Source organism: Primulina huaijiensis, chromosome 16, assembly GCF_012295235.1.
Source record: "Primulina huaijiensis isolate GDHJ02 chromosome 16, ASM1229523v2, whole genome shotgun sequence".
Taxonomy (NCBI): Eukaryota; Viridiplantae; Streptophyta; class Magnoliopsida; order Lamiales; family Gesneriaceae; genus Primulina; species Primulina huaijiensis.
In genome coordinates this window covers 19,305,742-19,325,008 of record NC_133321.1, presented here as the reverse complement: position 1 = coordinate 19,325,008, position 19,267 = coordinate 19,305,742, and the positions used below count along the sequence as shown (strand labels likewise).

General features: G+C 33.9%; 5 protein-coding genes across 5 annotated transcripts; 2 read left to right on the top strand and 3 right to left on the bottom strand.

Moving 5' to 3' along the window:
• Positions 1–925: 925 nt before the first annotated feature.
• On the top strand, positions 926–2,558 carry LOC140961984 (zeatin O-xylosyltransferase-like). Its single transcript, XM_073420800.1, has one exon. It carries the CDS (start codon positions 985–987, stop codon positions 2,377–2,379), a length of 1,395 nt encoding a protein of 464 aa, XP_073276901.1. The 5' UTR covers positions 926–984; the 3' UTR covers positions 2,380–2,558.
• A 435-nt stretch (positions 2,559–2,993) lies between these two features.
• Positions 2,994–5,165, bottom strand: LOC140962001 (chromatin-remodeling ATPase INO80-like). The gene is made up of 4 exons (XM_073420838.1): positions 4,780–5,165; positions 4,444–4,531; positions 3,799–4,183; positions 2,994–3,339 (listed from the first exon to the last, which is right to left on the bottom strand). The coding sequence occupies exons 1-4, from the start codon at positions 4,825–4,827 to the stop codon at positions 3,216–3,218; spliced, it is 645 nt and encodes a 214-aa protein (XP_073276939.1). The 5' UTR covers positions 4,828–5,165; the 3' UTR covers positions 2,994–3,215.
• A 1,340-nt stretch (positions 5,166–6,505) lies between these two features.
• Positions 6,506–8,896, bottom strand: LOC140960713 (cytokinin dehydrogenase 1-like). The gene is made up of 5 exons (XM_073418958.1): positions 8,168–8,896; positions 7,714–7,841; positions 7,359–7,619; positions 7,018–7,280; positions 6,506–6,936 (listed from the first exon to the last, which is right to left on the bottom strand). Exons 1-5 carry the CDS (start codon positions 8,793–8,795, stop codon positions 6,597–6,599), a joined length of 1,620 nt encoding a protein of 539 aa, XP_073275059.1. The 5' UTR covers positions 8,796–8,896; the 3' UTR covers positions 6,506–6,596.
• A 3,351-nt stretch (positions 8,897–12,247) lies between these two features.
• LOC140961116 (glucan endo-1,3-beta-glucosidase, basic isoform-like) lies at positions 12,248–12,715 on the top strand. Its single transcript, XM_073419419.1, has one exon. The coding sequence runs from the start codon at positions 12,248–12,250 to the stop codon at positions 12,713–12,715; it is 468 nt and encodes a 155-aa protein (XP_073275520.1).
• A 300-nt stretch (positions 12,716–13,015) lies between these two features.
• On the bottom strand, positions 13,016–16,385 carry LOC140960712 (probable inactive purple acid phosphatase 16). Its single transcript, XM_073418957.1, has 5 exons — positions 15,918–16,385; positions 14,870–15,094; positions 14,099–14,390; positions 13,807–13,975; positions 13,016–13,446 (listed from the first exon to the last, which is right to left on the bottom strand). The coding sequence occupies exons 1-5, from the start codon at positions 16,189–16,191 to the stop codon at positions 13,234–13,236; spliced, it is 1,173 nt and encodes a 390-aa protein (XP_073275058.1). The 5' UTR covers positions 16,192–16,385; the 3' UTR covers positions 13,016–13,233.
• Between the last annotated feature and the right edge of the window lie 2,882 nt (positions 16,386–19,267).

The window sequence follows — 19,267 nt, the reverse complement described above, 5'->3', positions numbered from 1 at the left end:
TCCAGCGACAGGTGGATTCATGAGCCATTGCGGATGGAATTCGTGCATTGAAAGTGTTACAATGGGTGTGCCAATAGCAGCATACTCAGACCAACCAATCCTAACAAGTAACAATATGCATATATGGAATTTTGAAGGAAATCAGTAAGAATTTATTTTTTTTAATACTTTTTTTAAAAGTAATTTTTAGAAATTTCTAATGTTATATTTTTAAGTTGCAAAATGTGTAACATGCAAGGTTTCTGGGAGCCATAAATTGCTTATCTAGACACATGTCGCTCAACCCACTTTTGGAATTCGAGAATCAATAAAATCGGACAAGTGTTTAATTACAATATCAATTGAATTTTTCAACCAGAAATAATAATAATAATAATAAAATAACATTGTTTTTTTTATGTAGTTGCATTTTTATGATTTTAGTTTTTTATGATATCATATATTTGGATAATTTAGTCATTTTTTCGATGTTGCGTTGGTATGATACAATTACAACGTTGATATGACGTTGAAGTGTACAGTAACACAACAATAGTTCCAAGAAAAAATACAAATTGCAAAATTTTGAAAGATATATACAAAAACTGAAATTTAAATTACATAAAACCAAAATCAAAATGAAATTTAAATTACATTAAACCAAAATCAAAATGAAAAAAATTACGTGAACAAAACAATTTTCCCTAATAATAATAATAATAACCTGGGCCATTCCTAAACCATCGTGGTCACATGGACGATGGTATCTGCAGCTTCGCCAGGAGAAGAAAAATCCAGTTTGCATACATACTTGCAATTATAATAACTTCCATTGATTTTTTCAATGGAGGGTTCATGCATGAGACACATGTATGTGCATGTGTATCAAATTAAGAAACAAACAATAATTGGATGGATATATATAATATGAGTTCCCAGCCATCCCCCACAACTCATTTCATTTCCAGGCATATATAAAAAACTAACTTCATCGATCAATTGAAAATGGGAAGCTTGATCGATCAAAATGATGCATCAGCTCAAGTTGCAGTAATAATGGTGCCATTTCCTGCTCAAGGGCATATCAATCAGCTCATGCAACTCTCTTGCCTGCTGTCCAGAGATGAACTTCAAGTATACTACATCGGATCTTCCGTCCACAATCGCCAGGCCAGAGTTCGGGTCAATGGATTAAGTCCCCAGGATTTATCCAAGATCCGTTTTCATGAAATCCCAACTCCTAGTTTTGAATCTCCTTCTCCGAATCCTGATTCTTCCCGCAAATTCCCTGGGCAGCTCCAACCGGCCTGGGATGCCTCGCTGAGCCAACGACAACCGATTTTTGAATTTCTACGAGAACTCGCCAAGAAATATAAGAGGATTGTTGTCATACACGACCCTATGATGGCTTTAGTAGTCCAGGATGTTGCCTCTATACCAAATGCGGAGTCCTATGTTTTCAACTGTTTCTCTGTCTTTACTCAGGCAACTCATACCCTGGAAAGAATGGGGAAACGGTTTCCGTTCGAGCTTCCGAAAGAGATGCCACCTTTTGAAGGGTGTGCATCAAATGAGGCCATTGATTTTTTAGCTCGACAATCTGAACATTTGAAGTATAGAGCTGGAGATATATACAACTCCTCCAGATTGATGGAAGGGCCGTATTTGGACCTTTTGGAGAATAAAGAGATTGTTGGTGATCGAAAAAGTTGGGCCATTGGACCAATAATACCACCCAAATTACCTTCAAGTGACAGCCCACCAAAATGTTTACAGTGGCTTGATCAACAAGAGTCGAATTCTGTCATCTATATATCCTTTGGGACTACAACTTCTCTTTCGGATGAAGAGATAAAAGAGATGGCGTTGGGATTAGAACAAAGCGGACAGAAGTTTATCTGGGTTCTAAGAGATGCGGATAAAGGAGACATATTTGCTGGAGAAATGAGGCGAGCAGAATTGCCAAAAGGGTTTGAAGAGAGGGTGGGCGGGGCTGGAATTGTGGTGCGAGATTGGGTGCCACAGCCAGAAATTCTTGCTCATCGGGCAACAGGCGGGTTCATGAGCCACTGCGGGTGGAATTCGTGCATTGAAAGCGTTACAATGGGTGTGCCAATAGCAGCATGGCCAATGCACTCGGACCAACCAAGAAATGCTTTCCTCATAACCGAGATATTGAAAGTGGGGATTGTTGTGAGGGAATGGGATCCAAGTGGAGAAGTGGTGAGGGCTTCGGCTATTGCGGATGTCGTGAAGACATTGATGGCATCAGAAGATGGGGGAGAGATAAGGAAGAGAGCTGAGAAGTTGGGTGATGCCATGCGACAGTCGACCGAGGAAGGTGGTGTTTCTCGACTCGAGCTCGATTCATTCGTTGCTCATATCAATAGTGTCAAGTAATTGTAGCCAATGTGTAAATGTTCGAATAAGTTAGGAATTAAGTTGGAGTTAATTGTTATTGTTATCTGTAATAAAAAAATTCGAATTTTCTCTAGACACAAGTAACCTTTATCATCGTATCTGCTATAGCTAAAGATTACTAGTCTCTCTAGCGTTGGACTGACAGATGACATGTTAAGAGGCTGAAATTACATGTTATATGATTTAGATGATAATACGTATTTAGCTGCATGACTGCTTTGTTCAAGTTAATATCATTAAAATATGATATTTTTATTGTTGTACTACTACAATATAAGATTTGGGCTACGTGTGAGGAGGTGGATGTTCCTCTTCTCCTGATCAAACAGCAGCCCACTACAATTACTGGTCGCAATGTTAGGGTAAAAGAAAGTCAACTTGTAGATTTCATATCATACTTGAATTTGATACGGATTCAGAATGATCCATTCGATTCATCCCATGATCGTTTTTACATTAAATATGAGAGTTGGTGGTTACAACATTTCAGCTCTTTGATCAATGGTTAGTGGTTACAACATTTCAAATATAATACTTCACTTCTACCTTGCAGGTACTGAAAAATATTATACAGAGATAAATCATTTATTTTAAACTTCTTTTGTTTAAAAAGAACTTCTCATCATTGCAAACTATCAACACTCCGATAAATGATTATACCTATCATGCATTCACACCTGATATGAATTAAGCTTTTATCTTCTTCATGCAAATACCAATATCCAAACACCGGAAAAGAACCTAGTTAACTTCTTTTTACAATTTTTGATTTGATTAAGAAGCATACACATATCTTCTAGCATTTTATAATCCTATCACAGAGTGACTTGAAGCTTCTCCGCTCTTTGCTTTTTCCCCTGATAATTGCGTCGTTGTGCCTGGGCTGTGAGGGCTCTCAGCCTGTAGAATTTTGCTTGCATATGCCTTGATTTAATGGGCCTGCGAGTGAGATGTGCAGTAGATTGACAGTATAATTCTGACCCACATGACACAGCCTCATTATGCACTATAATAGTAGCATAATGCTACTCAGCCGACATGGTCAAAGTTTGAATTACCAGCCCAACCAAAGTCAAAGGGTCTAAACATCTCACTGAATGACCAACCAATCATCACAGAATACCCGGAACTTAAACAAATAGCTATAAAAAATAGTTTAAATCATATCAGTTCACACTAACATTGTCATTTGAGCCAATAAAATTCAAATGTTAGCGTATTATCAATAAACAAATATAATTCGATCAAACATAAGATGCATTTTTTTATTACTGGGAGTTGGGACATCCAATCATGTTAGAACAAATAAATTCTAGAGATCGGATAGTATTAACTTATGCTTGTAATTGATAAAAGGTAATTGACTGAGAATCATTGAATAAAAGGAACCGAGCAAACCTGGCAGCACCATATTGCGGTCCAATATCGGATTCTAAATAATTTCCCAACTTTTGGGAACCGATATTGAGAAAATTTGAAGCTTGTTCACGCTTATGTAACCCTACTCCGCTATCAACAGTTATTTTCTGATCTTTTAGCCTGAGACCACTTTTCATTACTGGTGTCCCAGTTTTAGCAGACGCTGGACTTTGAGAAGAGTTATTCACTCTCCTCTTGTACTTTTGAATATGATCTCCTAGCATTGTTCGATACCGTTCTTCTGAGACAGAGGGACTATAATTACTAGCTTCTTCATCTTCACTACCATACACACTCAGCCTCTTCTTCTTCCTCAATCTCCTATCTGACATCATACCATTAGTATGGCCTCCTATTGCTTTGCCTGAGAATATGGAGAAAGAAAATGACAATCACTAAATGCCACTGATTTGCCCAATCCAAGAATTCAAATTCCCATTTTCTTCGAAATAACTGAAGAACCATCATTCTTCATGCAAGTTCACATACATACTAAATCGTGGACGAGACATGGAAAAGCTCTCTTTCAATTTTTTGCTTTTAATTCACAAAGGATAACAAATTTGGACATAAAAAAATATATTAACCAACAAAGAAAATGTCTTACTACAGAAAAGTGCTTACCTTGGTTACCTTTGCTCTCATCCTGACTACTGCTTTCAAAACAATCAGAATCCTCGTCTTGTTTTGGCAGTTGAAAGTCCATCAAAGGCTACCAAACACACAATTCACACACAAAAAAAAAAAAATCTTACTCAATTTTGAATAAAAAATACAACATATTAAGATGCAACAGTCCATATGACAACAAACCGCATCAAAGTAAAACACAAAAGTAACCATGCAACAAAATTCAGATAAATTAATCTGAACCCCATCTGCATTCACCCAGCAGGACTCACATGCCACAATTGCGATAAAAAAAATCTCAGAAGATTAAACACAAACATGAAAAATTACCTCGAGACTAAAGAGATTCGCATATGTATACTTCGTCTTGGAGTCCATGTGCTCTGGTCCTCGCAATACGGCGCCAAAACCCCAAGCCTGTGATGGGCATTTGGGGAGAAAATTTTAACCAAGACAAATTATTGGTGCGGAGAGAATATGGCGTATTATCGAGAGAATACGAAGACAACCCTAACCCTACTGAGAAAATAGAGCGAGACTTGAGAGAAAAGAAGAAGTAGAGGGGAGCGTGGACACAGGTACAGTTGTTCATGGGTGCGTGCTAAAATGAGCCGGTGGGTTGCTGTGTTTTAACGTGCGCCAACTGCTACAGTCTGCTTCTACTTCTGAATTTTTTTTTCCAAATTCTATTTTTCTTTTTCCCCTTCTGTTCTTGTTTCAGGTTTGTTGTAGGCTACTGAACTTGTGGTGACTGGTTTTGGGGAGGGTAAAAAAGGAAATTAGAATCAGTTGTTCATTATTTCAAAAAATTAAAACAAGGATTTTTTTTTTGTTTTTCAGAGTAACTCGTACACAATAAATAATTTTTTAAAGACTATATATATATATATATGTGTGTGTGATATATTTCAATCGATGTAATATGTTAATAGAGTAGTTTATTATTTGCAACTTCTAAAACAATGTTTATGGATTTTTCTTCACAAATTTGTTAAAAAGAATTAATAATCATTTTTTAGAGATTACAAGCCGTCTCTAAATCAGATTGAATAAAATTTTAAACTATATAGTTGTTGGCTTGCCAATTGAATAATAGATTATTAGCTATCAAATTAATTAATGACATTTTCAGTCTATAGAATTACACATTAATTTATTGTAAACACACCAATTAATAATATTATGCTTTTAACCATCTACTTTATTTAACAATACATGAAAAAAAGAAGAAAAAAATAAAATGTTGGATAAAATATTACTACGCCATAGCCGAGGTTTTAGAATACAAATTCTCTTTCAAAATATCTTGCTTTAAGGATTTTTTTCCCTTTCATTTTAGTTTTGAAATATGTTCAGACATAAAGTGTATTTTGTTGATTTAAATAAAGTTATTCTGTACTGTGATATACGATAAATATACAATTTTGATATGTTTCATAATATTCGATATTCGATAGTGGGCATGGGGAATATTTGTGCAAATTAACTGCCTTTGCCTGATGAAGAGAGGATGGCAGACCGAGATTTTCTTCTGAATCACAACTCTTCATGACATCTCACCATCCCCGGAATGGGCTTTGAAACTGTTCTGTTAGTAATCTTTCATTGGTGCCAAGCTTTTTCTTACGCTGTCTGTGTATATTTGTAATCTTTCATTGGTGCAAAATTTTTTCTTACGCTGTCCATGTCTATTTGTGTGTTTATGCTCTGGCCCACTTTTTGTGAAATCTCTGAATTTAATGTCACTTTTCTTCTATTATTTGTGGTACAGTTTTGGAAGATTTATGTAAGAATCATGCAGAATGATTTTGTTTAATTAGTTTTGCATAAGGGTGGATTGATTGAGCTTGTAGCTAGAATGGTATTACTAGAGTATAGAGTGATTTTCGTCGTATTTTGATACTTATCTGCATTGAGATTCAAAGTTGAATAAAAATTCTCTGTCCTCGTGAATGATGGTGATCAGTTTCTCAATTATCGGAAAATTGGACTTGGTGCTCTATATCTGCGATCACATGGTAAGAGCTACATAGTTAGTAGTAAAGTGAATCTGTTGCTATATATATCTGAGACTTTAATTTCAAACGTCTTCAACATTCAAGAGGCCTTATCCACTTACCTTAGAGTTGTATTTGCTGTATGACGTTTCAAGTCGAAAACCAGTGTCGTACGTAAGAATTTGCCCTTTGGAAGATATTTTGTCCAGGGGCTAGAATTGCCAGGGGATCATAGGTTCTTTTCCTCCTGCTGAAAAGTTCCCAGTGAGTCCCAAAGTGAGTCTTCCAATCTTCTTGAGTGTAATAATGGGGCAAGTACTGTTTGATCCCGAGACGACGCCTTTGACAAAATTGTAGTATTTTGTTATGTTGGGCTAAAATGGGTTCGAGGCCATTCTTTCCTGTGGAAGATGACATTGCTGAAAATAGGAAGGCAACTATGTAGAAAACCTCCTCCTCGGGCGTTATCAGGGACGTTCTATTTTTCCATCTGGGATATAAGAAAGAGATTGAATCAGATTATCTTAGGAAAAATGCATTAAAAGAGAGTTATGTTCACGAGATTAAGTACCTCGACTTGTTCATGGGATAAATAAGGACAGGACCATTGCTGGTATCTCTGACAATGTCACCAAAAACTTCCTCAGAAAACTCATGAATCCTGCTTCTCGGAACAAAAAGATTCAGCCATGGATGCGACACCTCCCACAACCCTTTTTCTCTAAGCTTCATCTCAGATAGATGCACTCGGTCCAAAAAATCCAGATAAGCGACTTCTGACATGAACACAGTGGACTCGATGTAACTCAATTTTGTTAAGAGGGTATCAATGTCCTGCATGACCAGAAACAGAGGTGAAAATGTTCGTAAGTGCAGCAGTTGAAGACATTATGTAGATATTCGAAGTCTCACTTTATCAATGTGTTTGTATTCTTGGGGATCGAAGTATTTCGCGACTTCCAGACAAAACAGAATCCTTCCTTCAGAGATGAAGTGGTTTGCTCCAACAGGGTCTTTTGGTTTAAAAGATGCTCTCCAAGAATTTAATAAACCAGTTCTATTAATAATGGCGAACCCTTCTATGTAATCAAAAGAATCATTTGAAGATATTAGCTTCTCCTGATCTTTGGTGAATGTTGAAATGTCTGAATAAAGTGCTCTGATCCATTTAACCTGTGAAAACCAGTTGTCGTCACAACTCGCACATGGATGTCTCATGTCTGGTGCTGTGACATTAGCTTTTGTAATATGTTAAAAATCTATTGACCTTTTTGGGGGCTCGCTCTAAGGCAATTCTTGCCTCGGTGATGATCCCAAACTGTCCTAATCCTCCAAGAACTGCATGGAAGAGATCAGCGTTATGCTCCTCTGAACAAGTGACAATTTCTCCTCTACCTGCACAGTAAGACTAAGATTATTCCCATCTGTTGTTTGATTGTTTTGAGGCATTTACTTTTCCAAATGATATCTGGCAAATATTTTTTTTATATGAAGGCCAATTGTTCTTTTCTTCTTAACATATGATGTCCCTAGGCATGCATTACATACATGTCAAAACAAACTTTTAAGTTTTAACCATATTTCCATTAGATTGCGGGATAAAGGGAAAATACTCAGAAGTCGAGCTTAAGTATAAAAATGCTTTTCGAGTTGAGCTCCTGCAGTAAGGTTCTACTCAAGCTCAAATCAGCTCGATAGTGTCGGAACTTTTGATAATCAACCTGTGACCACTTTTAGTTGGTGGACGTTGTTGATCTGCGGTCCATGTCGGAACGCTTGGCCACTGATTCCAGCATTTGATAACGTTCCCCCGACTGTGAGATGGAGATAATCAGTCCAGGATTTTGGTGCTAGCCCATGTTTAAGACTCTCATGCAGTATATTTATCCAAAGTTCACCAGCTGACACATCAATGTAGGGCAATGTCGCAGCCTGAATATTCATTGCCGGCACATTTAGTGATTCCATGTTGATAACAACACCCTGGTATGCCTGTGCTTGACCTTTTAGGGAGTGACCATGGCCTCGTGCAGCAACTGTAAGTTCTGAAGTCGAGCCCATATCAAAAATATATTTTATAGCGGACGAAATATCAAAAACTGATTTTGGGTGTAAAACTGCAGAAGGCATGAGGTGGTATATATTGCCAAAATCCTTAGCTACATGTTGAATGTTGTCAAAGCTTAGGTTCCCATCAAATGAAATATTTGCTAAGGATGAATGCATGATTGATGGAACTGAGTGAGGAGATGCTGTAGGGAGGTTCTCTCTATTGATTGCAAAACAAAGTACAAAGGCTAAAAGAGACCTCACTGGTGCGAAGAAACTTTGAGGCTGTGCAGTGATCATCTCTAATGCGTCCGAAGATTAAAATGGATTTTCAGAGTGCGTGCTCCGAGTTCGAGTGACAAAAGAATTTTTAGAGAAGTGAATGGATAGAGTTTGAGATGATTTCCTTGCCCAACCCTTTAATTAAATTTATGAGTGGATCGAGATATGTACAGAGAAATGAGAATATTTATTAGTACTCAAATCTTATAATCACCCGTTTTTCAGATTCTTGTCGCTGTCCTGTTGATTTTACTACTACTTTTGGACCAACCAACAGTGAGTTCAGATTACTTAGCTTCCATCTTTCCAGAGCCAAATGTTATCTATAGGTTGTAGTCCATGCACACGAAACCAACAAAGAGTTTCAACACATCAAAGTACGATGGCCAAATTCAAAAATGGGGAAGTAATTTTACCATGATTAATCGAGCTGATATATACTGTCATTCTACGCTGACCAAAATATTGCTCTAGAGTCTGATCTGCAATTTTATAGAGCTAAAATATCTATGCCAAATTATGTTATAAACAACTATATCCTTATATATTGCCTCAAAAAAAAATCTATATCCATGCAAATACTAGAAACTCTTGACACGCGATGCAAACAAATACTTAATTTTTTTGTTTTTCGAAAATGTCTGTAAATTCAGAAAATATACTAAATTTAGAAAAGTATAAAATTATAAAAATATATGATATTTTAAATATATAAGAAGTGATATGATAATTTAAGCTTGAATAAGACTTGAATAAGATTAAAATAATTTTAATAATATAGATTTTTTTTTTCAATACCTAAAATAAGGGTTTTTTAAGTATTAAATAAAAAATACAGCATGACACAAAAATTAGCTAGTATAAACGGCATAAGTTTAATAATACACACACACACATATATATACACAATAGATTTGATAGAAGAAAATGATATTTTAGTCATGAATATTTTTTGCTTTTGTTATTTTGATTATCTGTGATGCAACGACTAGAATTGTTTTTTGTTTTATTCTTTTTTATACATAGTTTTGCGATTTTAGTTCCGATACCGAGTTAATATAGTGTCGATGTGAAATGACACTAACATGTGTATTGTTGACGCTTACAAGGGAAAAAAATTGTAAAATATATATATATATTAAGCAAGATAGTGACGGGTTGATTGATGCTCGACCTTAGAAGATCATGGTTGGTGATGAGGATAATATTTGCATGGCCCAAAGTACCTTTTTGACTGATAGTATCCATGCATGCAAGTTTAAGTACCAATGTACAATATGACACCAATCCAAGTACTGAAGTTATCTTGTCAGGTGATGACTCAATCTGTGTTTTTAACGTGTATTTTTCTTGTTTGATAGTGCTGCTTCAACTTATGACTGATAAGGATGTTAGGATATACGAGTAAACAATTCATGAACGCCAATGTTTGCTATGTATGGTCCAGGGCATATTTATTTTTTGGATAAACATAATGGTGGGATTCTGTTATAGCGGTACACTGTAGTGTTGAGAAAATAAAAAATGGGAAGTCTTTAAATTATTTTTTTATTGGAATTTTTCATGCAGAGGCCTGGGGAGATGAAGAACTTGATTCGTGTGTACAGTTAAATGGAATAGGAAAACTCATTTGTTATGCCAACGCCACTTATTTGTGGAAGTTTTCCCACATGAATTATTTATGATTTGTATCTGACATAACGGTATCAATTAATAATTCAAAATTTTCATCAACCAAATAGCCATGTGAAATTAGCTAACCGATCACCACGTGAAAATAAAAGAGGTAATAATTCAAGGTTCACATTGATCTCTTTCAAAAAAAAAAAAAAAAAAAAAAAAAAAAAAAAAAATAAAAAAAAAAAAAAAAAAAAAAAAAAAAAAGAAGAAAGATAAAACATTTTTAATCATTATTCTCATCAAACCCTTCAGCGCAAAACAATTTTTCAGCTTCAAAAGCAGTCATATTGTCGTCAACATTCTACTTGAGATCAATTCAAAATTAGACATATCTAAAAATTTCCTTAAATTTTTCTTTCTTTCTTGTACTAATTCTAAGAATTATTTTATTTTCAAAATTGTATTGTATTTTTTTTATTTTCAATCAAAAATATTACAATCTTCAACATTCTTAATTCATGATCTTTCATATATACGAAAATATTCCATCTTGATGGCATATTTTGAACTTTATGTCATATTCTAGATTTTTCAAACTCGAACGATATGCGACACTTAGACTTTCTTTCCACAAAAAAACTAAGTAAGCTAGAACACAAGAAAACATTTTGAGAAATAGCTTTATATGTTAGATATTTCTCTCTAAATCATGTTTTTTTACGTATACATGAACATGAAAAAACTATATGCGGAAGCTTAAATCGAGTGTTACCTCCGGCCATTGAAAATTTTTTGATTTCTCTGTTTTTCCTCTCGATTGAAGCCTTCTAAGCACTTCACGCTCTCTGTAAATGGTGTATATTTCTTATGAGGTATGTGCTTAGGGACCTCAATCGTCTCTATTTATAGGCATCTCATACCATCAACGAGAAAAATCGAGAGCCTGAATGTCAAAAGAAGAAACGTGTACGCATCTCAATTTTCTAAAGTTGAGGTTGCGTACACAAGTTTCGTTAAAATATGTAGGCAATGGCCGTCGTCAATTCTTACACGATACTTCTTTTAACATGTGTCATATTTCTTACATTATATTGTTTGAACACTTCTTCAAAACTTGGATGATTGCAAATGAAGTGAGTTCCCTTACTTATACCACATCGATCTAATCATACGATGGATATTCCTTGGATTATTCAATAGATATTTACAAATGATTATTTTAGAGTACATTATTCTTGATAATTCTACAATACTAGAATATATATACAAGTGGTTTTTAGAGAAATCCCTCAAGTTCAAGTATTATCTAGAACCATGAAAACCTTTTTAGTTCGTATGTTGTTTTCTGTCACAGTCCATGTTTGTGCCTGATAGCATATTTTGCAAGGTTTTAGTTGCTCCAACGTACTCTTAGTTGAAATATATTATATTCGAGTATTTATGAATTATATTGAGATATATTTGTATTAATTGATAATTTTAATATTTTAATACAAATGTATGGTGATTATTTATCATAATATAAATTTCAATTATAGAATTTTTTAGAAAATTAATCAATAAAATAATCTTGATAATAATTATATGTAACTAATTGAATTGGAACAATAAAATTCATGTTAAGAGTAAAATTAACTTTTTTAGTTGGATTAATTTGATAATTTATAAATAATTCAAGGACTAAAATGATTTTTACTATTTCAAAATCAAGTTACAAAAATCAATATTTCGAATCAAATTTTCCAAATCCATTCTCTAATAAATAAGATGCTTCAATAATCTGAATAGTGAATACACCATTAAATGAGTGCAGCCCGAGCTTCGTGACGAAGATTACATATTACAGATATATGATTACAGATTGGACCATAAACCAATCACCACTGCTTGTCAACGTGTACCCGTTTTTCTCTTATGCGAATAATCCTAGCAGCATAAGCTTGGATTATGCCATTTTCAAGTCTCCTTCTGCTGTGGTTGTTGATGGCAAGTACAAGTATCAAAATCTGTTTGATGCCAATGTGGATTCAAGTTATGCTGAGCTAGAGAAGGCCGGTGGAGCAAATGTCGAAATTGTGGTCTCGGAAACGGGTTGGCCTTCCTTCGGCGGAACGGGGACGACTACTGAAAATGCAAGAAGTTATAACAGTAACTTGCTGAAGCATGTTAAAGGAGGGTCACCAAGAAGGCCTGGGAAGGCCATTGAGGCTTATATAGTTGAACTCTTTGATGAGAATATGAAGAGCCCTGAAGTCAAGAAAAATTGGGGCCTTTTTTATCCCAATAAACAGCCTAAATATAACTTCACATTTCATTAAAATATAGACTTATAAAAATAATTCTGATCTCTCTGGGAATAATTTTGGGTCAGACTGCATGGTCCATCATATCGATGTATCAGAAACTTGAGTAAAATAATTTTGAAGTACATCTTTTGAATTTATCATCTTTATCACTGTAGTTTTCATAGGTGAATGCCAGGATTTGTTGGAAGGAACTATTATTTTTCCTGTTTTCACTGTATGTCTTTGTGGCAGTCCGAGACATACATTCGGTTTCTATGAACTACAAATTAAAGAAACTATCAGGGGTGGAATTAATAGGGAACAACAATTGAGTCTATTGTCTTATATATTCAATAATCGAAATATGACACTTGAACATATATAGTTTAAATTTAAATAATTTAAATTGTATAATTATTATCAACTATAAATTTTGCTACTAAATATTTGGATTCAACGGCTTTAGAAATATATATCAAACTACACAATTGATTCATGCAGGTCTGTCTTCCTCTTCGTTTGTTCGACTCGTTGAGTTTCCTCGTATAAAGTCAAGGGCTCAAGATTACTTCACTGTGTGTGCGCCCATCTTCCATCCTAATCCATGATTTTAGAGAGAACGGCTGGTGATTGATCTCAAGAATCCGAGCTCCCCTTGGCCAGTTTCCATATCCACCGTAACCAGTATGCCGAGCGAAGCATAGCCAGAGATTCTTACAAGGGCAGCACCAGTCCAATCCATGGTTGTGGCCTACAAAAACTGCCTGCATTCCTCACAAAACAGTTCATAAACAATATTTATAATCACCACGGGACCATGATATTTCCTTTGTTCAAATCAAATGAATAGTTGTCTAGGCAGAGGACAATCAATTAGGCCAGTGGCGGATCTTGGTATGAGGCTTTGAGCCACGTCGGGGTAAGATTTTAAGGAAAAAATTCATCTGAAAAACCTATTCTCAAACATTTGAGGACACCAAAACAAGGAGATTGAGGAAAATATTCATGTATTTGATGAACCACGACTCCAGTGTGATAAATTCATGAAGTGTGAATTTATGTTTTAGAAAATATTACACAAGACGAACAAAACTCGTACCTAACACACACCCTTTAGCACTTACCTTGACTGAAGGTCTTTCTTCGAGAACTTTCATTATACCCATTTCAGCTTCTTGTGCAGCAACATCCTCCAAGAAAATCGAGCCAACGCAATGCTTATGTACCAAAAAACTAGGAGCCACTTTCTTATATGCTTTGGTTGGAATGTGCCAAAAAATTATTTCAGGCACCCTAGGGAGAAAATAAATAAAAAATAGTTCTCCATTCAAATTAATAGTCGGAGCAATTAATTCATTGGTAATGCTGTCTTCTTAAAGAAAAAAATACAAAATAAAAATTTTACGAAGTTCTAACCTCGAGTCTGGATTGATCTCTTCAGACTTCTGCTTAAACCACTTCACTTGAGCATCAGATATAACTTGCGGGTACGATCCTCCACCAGAGTCAAAGAAGTACATGAAAGCTGAGGCTTCTTCGGAATTACTTGATGAAGCAAGTTTAAGGACATAGTTGGAAACACTAGGCCATAGACTTTTGGGACCTTTCTTAGAATACGACAATATGTTTTGCTTGATCTCATCACTCATCAACTGTAAACGCGACGTCCCTTTGAAGCTGCATTTTTCACCATATGATGCAAAAGGTCCTGGAAAAGTATATGAAATGAATCAAGGTGTTGCTTTTATTTTTCTAAATTGTGCCTCCTTAAGTCTTGAAAATGAAATTGAACTTGACTAGATTATTAGCATACTTATCATGCTGAATCTTGACTTTGGAAGCAGTGCAGATTAAAGAAAAGTGAAGAGTGACCATTGTTGAAATTAAGACAAGAATTGACATAAAAGATGTGGGGAAGCGAGAGATACACAAAATAATGGACTCAAAAAAAAGGAAGACGAAGAAGTAATGTCATCTGCTTCGAAGTTATAGCAGCTGATAACAGTGAAACTAGAATTTTTTAAACTTTACATAAAACCAAATGTTACTTGTCAAATATTGTGCAGTATTGACAGCCACACATGACAAGTATCATTGCTGTTCCTCGTAAAATTATAAGAAAGTGAACTTATATATATCTCTCTCTCTCTCTCCCCAATCTATGATAACTTTAATCGCAAGAGTCACCTGCATCAGAGGTATTTGCATCAGGACAATGAAGCTTCGGAATCCCGGTTGCCGTAAACCAGTCCATCGGCCATTCAAATGGAGCATCATCGTGGTTCCCAAAAACACTAGCCCACGGTATTCCACGCGCTCTTGTTGGGGACACTGCCTCATCCCAATATAAGCTTGCATTTTCAATCATTATGTTATTGGCCGTGATCACATCCCCCAGATAAACCACAAAATCTGCAGTAAATTTTCCAGTTAATTGTGATATGCAGTAGATTAGAACACAATATGCTGATCATCATGCAAAATGTTCATATTTTGCTAGTATATCACAACCTTAAGATTATTGATGTTATTTTGTGAGTCATGAATAATGGGGGCACCCAAATCGAGCCCGAATTTGGATGTGAGACGCCTCAAAAATCATCACTTGATAAATAAAAATTTCCGCATTTCACTATCAACAAACTATAGGATACATCAACACGTGATGATGTAGAAAATTATAGTACTATTAAATGATCTCCAGGTTTACACCAAATGAAAAGTACTCAAACAGTTCTAGAATGGGAGGATTACTAAAATTATATCAATTAATCCATTAAACTATTAGGTTTATTAGACAAACAGAATCACTTGAAAATGTAACAGTTGCATAAGATTCCGACAGACTATTGGCTTGGGATTTGCAACTCATATTATTCATGTTGACTTCAGATCATAAAAGTACAACTCAAAAAATAATTTTTTTGTGAAAATTACGCCATGAAACTGAGCTAACTTCAATCGATATTTTATAATCCCGTACTCCGCGTGAACAACCCAAATTAGCAAAACAAAAAAGTTGTAAATAAATACAAATTCTGACAACTTTACATAATCATTTTTAAATTCCTGTGTATTTGAATTGAGCCAGGATTTCGAACTCTATCTCCTTTCAATAACTCTCATTATTATTGATGTATTTGAAATCAAGATCAAATCTTTTCTTCCAAATGATCGAAATGCAACCTTAAAATACCTTACACGAAACTTTGTTTTGGATAACGTCCACACGCACCTGGTTCCTCTTTGTCCAGCACGGTGGACATAACTCTCGCCGAATCAACATCCTGGAGCGGGCCCCAATCCGTCCACGCGTCCTCGCCAAAGTGAAGGTCGGCAAAAAGAGCGATCTTGAACGGCGAGCCCTCTCGCACCCGGATAATATTTCCCGACGGCGCTCCACGGAGGATCAGCCCCGTATCATCTGGAAGTACGGCTGAGATTAATGATAAACAGATGATTAAGGCGCATTGGACTGAGTATTGCTTTTGGGTTGAAGAAGTGGACATGAATGAACATCGACTATTAAGTCAAAGCAAAATAACGGGCGGAAGAAGAAATCAATGATCGCGAACAATGTTGCTGTACTATTAAAGTTCCCTCATTAATGGCCTTTGTGGGTGGTCACAACTCACAAGGTTTTCCACTCAGTTACATCCAAACTTGAGTATATATACATATTTTATTTTAAGAATCGAACTCGAGCTCGAATATTATTGATATATATGATAAATATAATTACTAAAAAAATCAAGAACGCCAAAATTTCCGTGGTTCCTTTATTAATTCGGCAAAAGGCCGTATCAGATGGCATATATCCGAATACGATGTGGACCATGTAATGTTTCGATATTTGCAAGAATAATGTAATATTCCTTACAATATTCGATAGCATGCATATAGCAAGAACTGTTACTATTAGATTAAATATTCTTAATTCCATTTTCAGTATCGTTGCTCACTTGCCCTTGATGATTTCGAATTAATAATAATAATGTGTAATATAATTTTTGTTATGATCATATCTTTTATAAAATATTCAAATAGATTTATAAATGATTTTCAAATTTGTGTTTAACTGTTTGCATGCAATTGGTACCATTCAAATCTATCTCGATCGATTTATGATACAGTGTTAAAAATTATAATTAATTTTACATAAAATGAATATTGAAAATCATCTGAAGTATGGGTTTAAAATCAAACATCTCCGATGAAAAACTTAATATATATTTTTTTACATAAACACGTATATAAATATAAAGTGTTCATACATTATTAAATAATTTAAAAAGTATTACTTTATTTATGTTATCATATCTGTTATAAATTATTGAAATAGTATAATTTGTTTAATTTAAAATTTTATGTTAGTATGTAATTATTTTGTCATATATTTTATATATGTTTCCAACTAATGTTGAATTCTTGAATTGCATTTATTGCTATGATATTGTCGATATTTGGCTTGGTTTCACCAAACATCGATTTCACGGGATTTGTGAGGCAACTTTTAGTGCTACACACCAACAAATCAAAATATCAATGTTAAAATCTGAGCCTCTATGATATAATATGGTAACTGATAGTAACATTACAAAAATAATATGCTTTGTTCTATAAAATCAAATTGAGAAAATTGAAATTTTGATGTTGTATGTTTGTTTCTTTTTACTTGTAATTTTTATCATATATATATATCGTCAAATTTCAGTTTTATTGATATATTTGATTTATAATTTTTTTACAATTTTAGCTATTTTCCTGCACGACAACAATCTATGTAGTGAACATATCAATACTTCCACAAAAAAATATCAAAAACACAACACATGTCAAGATCGACGAATGACATTACTAATAAGCTTGCTCGTGAAATTCTTTTGTTTCATCTAGTCTGGAATGGTTGTATAGTAGTTTTCCTAAATGGTTATCTAATCTTGTATCTTTGGATTTGCGAAATTTATATTAATGCAAGTTTTTTTTATTCAAAAAATGAAAGTATACGGCATGATAGTCAGACATATAATTGATATAAAAAAAATCAATATTACATATTCGATTATAATTCATTAAAAATTATTAAGAAAAATATTATTTTATCGTCTTTTTCTGATGATAACATAATATTTTTATTGACATGATTGTAACTTCAAATAATTGGAAGACATCATCAATGTTTTTTCACATGTTAAATGTGTAGCAGTGAATCGATGTAAAATAATCATTTCATCACGATATTGCCAAAATGGAGAAAGACCCATTAGTGCTAAAATTGTCAAGATTGGCGGAGTTTCAATTTAGAATGGAAGTTAGGCCTAATAATTCGAAATTCTTTATTTGACTTTTCTCATTGGTCAACCCTTCTAACAAATGAGAATAAGCGGCTTAGTATATCAAATAGGACACTACAAGTAGAAGCAAGCTAAGGGTGATCAGGAATAACAAGGAGACCACCAACACTAAAACAATTATATAATTAGGATAAAATTAATTTACATTTTTATGAAATTATTTAAATGTTGGACCATGCCATTAAATTTTAGTCATATAAGTTTGTTATTTTGGGTTTTAATCATATAGCTTGTCGAAGTTTAGTTTTCATACAGTAACTTTAATTTTTTTTGTTTTGATCTCTTTCTTTGCTCGAAACCACTAAATTCATCGAATATGAGTTATTTGACACTGATTTTCTACTCGTGACATGTTTGGGGAGAATTAAGCACATATTACTCAAATTAAAATTCATTTAATGAAATGAAAATGAAAAAATAAAGCAAAACAACATTTCAATACTTCAAAATATGAGGAAAATGTTGAAAAATTATTTAAAAATGTGTTAAATATTTGTGTTGAAAATGTGAATGTTTAATGTTGAAAATTAGGTAAAATTAGGTGTTGAAAATTGAAAATTAGTGTGTGATGATGTAGGTAATGATGTATTTTATTTTTGGATTATTTGTAAAAATTTTCTATAAATAGATCTCTCATTTGTGAAGAAAATCACAATTGAGTTGAGAGAAAAATATTATAAAGTGTGTAGTGTGATAATTTTGAGAGTTTGAGATTTTTACTTTTTTACCGTAAATTTTTACTTTTTCACAACACGTTATCAGCACGAAGCTCTAAAAGTCCTCCATATTTTTCCAAGCTCCGAACAGAAGAAAAAGGTAACAAAAGTAATAATATTTATTTTACTGTTATTTATTTATTGTTTATATATGTAATATATAATATAATGTTATTGTTAGAAATAATAAAAATAATTTTTTCAAAAACTTGTTATAAATCCTGGGAGGATGTTAAGACGACATCCCACACTCCCGGTAAGGGATACGACAAGTATAAAAGCCTATAAGGTTTTTTAAACAAAATAACTTATGACACCTAATTATAATAATGTGATATGATATACATAATTATTTAAATATGACTAATATTATATACACCATATTATTACCATAAAATTATACAAATACATACATTTATTTTCTTATACACCAACGGTAATAAACGGTAACAAAACGGCTAGTTTTTGCTCTATAAATACAATCTCACAAATACATTCAATCACTCCAACTTTCT

Coding starts and splice junctions, on each gene's coding strand:
- LOC140961984 (XM_073420800.1), top strand. CDS start 985: ATGGGAAGCTTGATCGATCAAAATGATGCATCAGCTCAAGTTGCAGTA.
- LOC140962001 (XM_073420838.1), bottom strand. CDS start 4,827: ATGGACTCCAAGACGAAGTATACATATGCGAATCTCTTTAGTCTCGAG. Junction 4,532..4,779: donor CGAATCTCTTTAGTCTCGAG/GTAATTTTTCAT, acceptor TGTGTTTGGTAG/CCTTTGATGGACTTTCAACT. Junction 3,340..3,798: donor CCGCAATATGGTGCTGCCAG/GTTTGCTCGGTT, acceptor TCTCACTCGCAG/GCCCATTAAATCAAGGCATA.
- LOC140960713 (XM_073418958.1), bottom strand. CDS start 8,795: ATGATCACTGCACAGCCTCAAAGTTTCTTCGCACCAGTGAGGTCTCTT. Junction 7,842..8,167: donor CCAACTAAAAGTGGTCACAG/GTTGATTATCAA, acceptor CTTACTGTGCAG/GTAGAGGAGAAATTGTCACT. Junction 7,620..7,713: donor TAGAGCGAGCCCCCAAAAAG/GTCAATAGATTT, acceptor TGGTTTTCACAG/GTTAAATGGATCAGAGCACT.
- LOC140961116 (XM_073419419.1), top strand. CDS start 12,248: ATGATTACAGATTGGACCATAAACCAATCACCACTGCTTGTCAACGTG.
- LOC140960712 (XM_073418957.1), bottom strand. CDS start 16,191: ATGTCCACTTCTTCAACCCAAAAGCAATACTCAGTCCAATGCGCCTTA. Junction 15,095..15,917: donor GCTGGACAAAGAGGAACCAG/GTGCGTGTGGAC, acceptor AATTTACTGCAG/ATTTTGTGGTTTATCTGGGG. Junction 14,391..14,869: donor TGCAAATACCTCTGATGCAG/GTGACTCTTGCG, acceptor ATACTTTTCCAG/GACCTTTTGCATCATATGGT.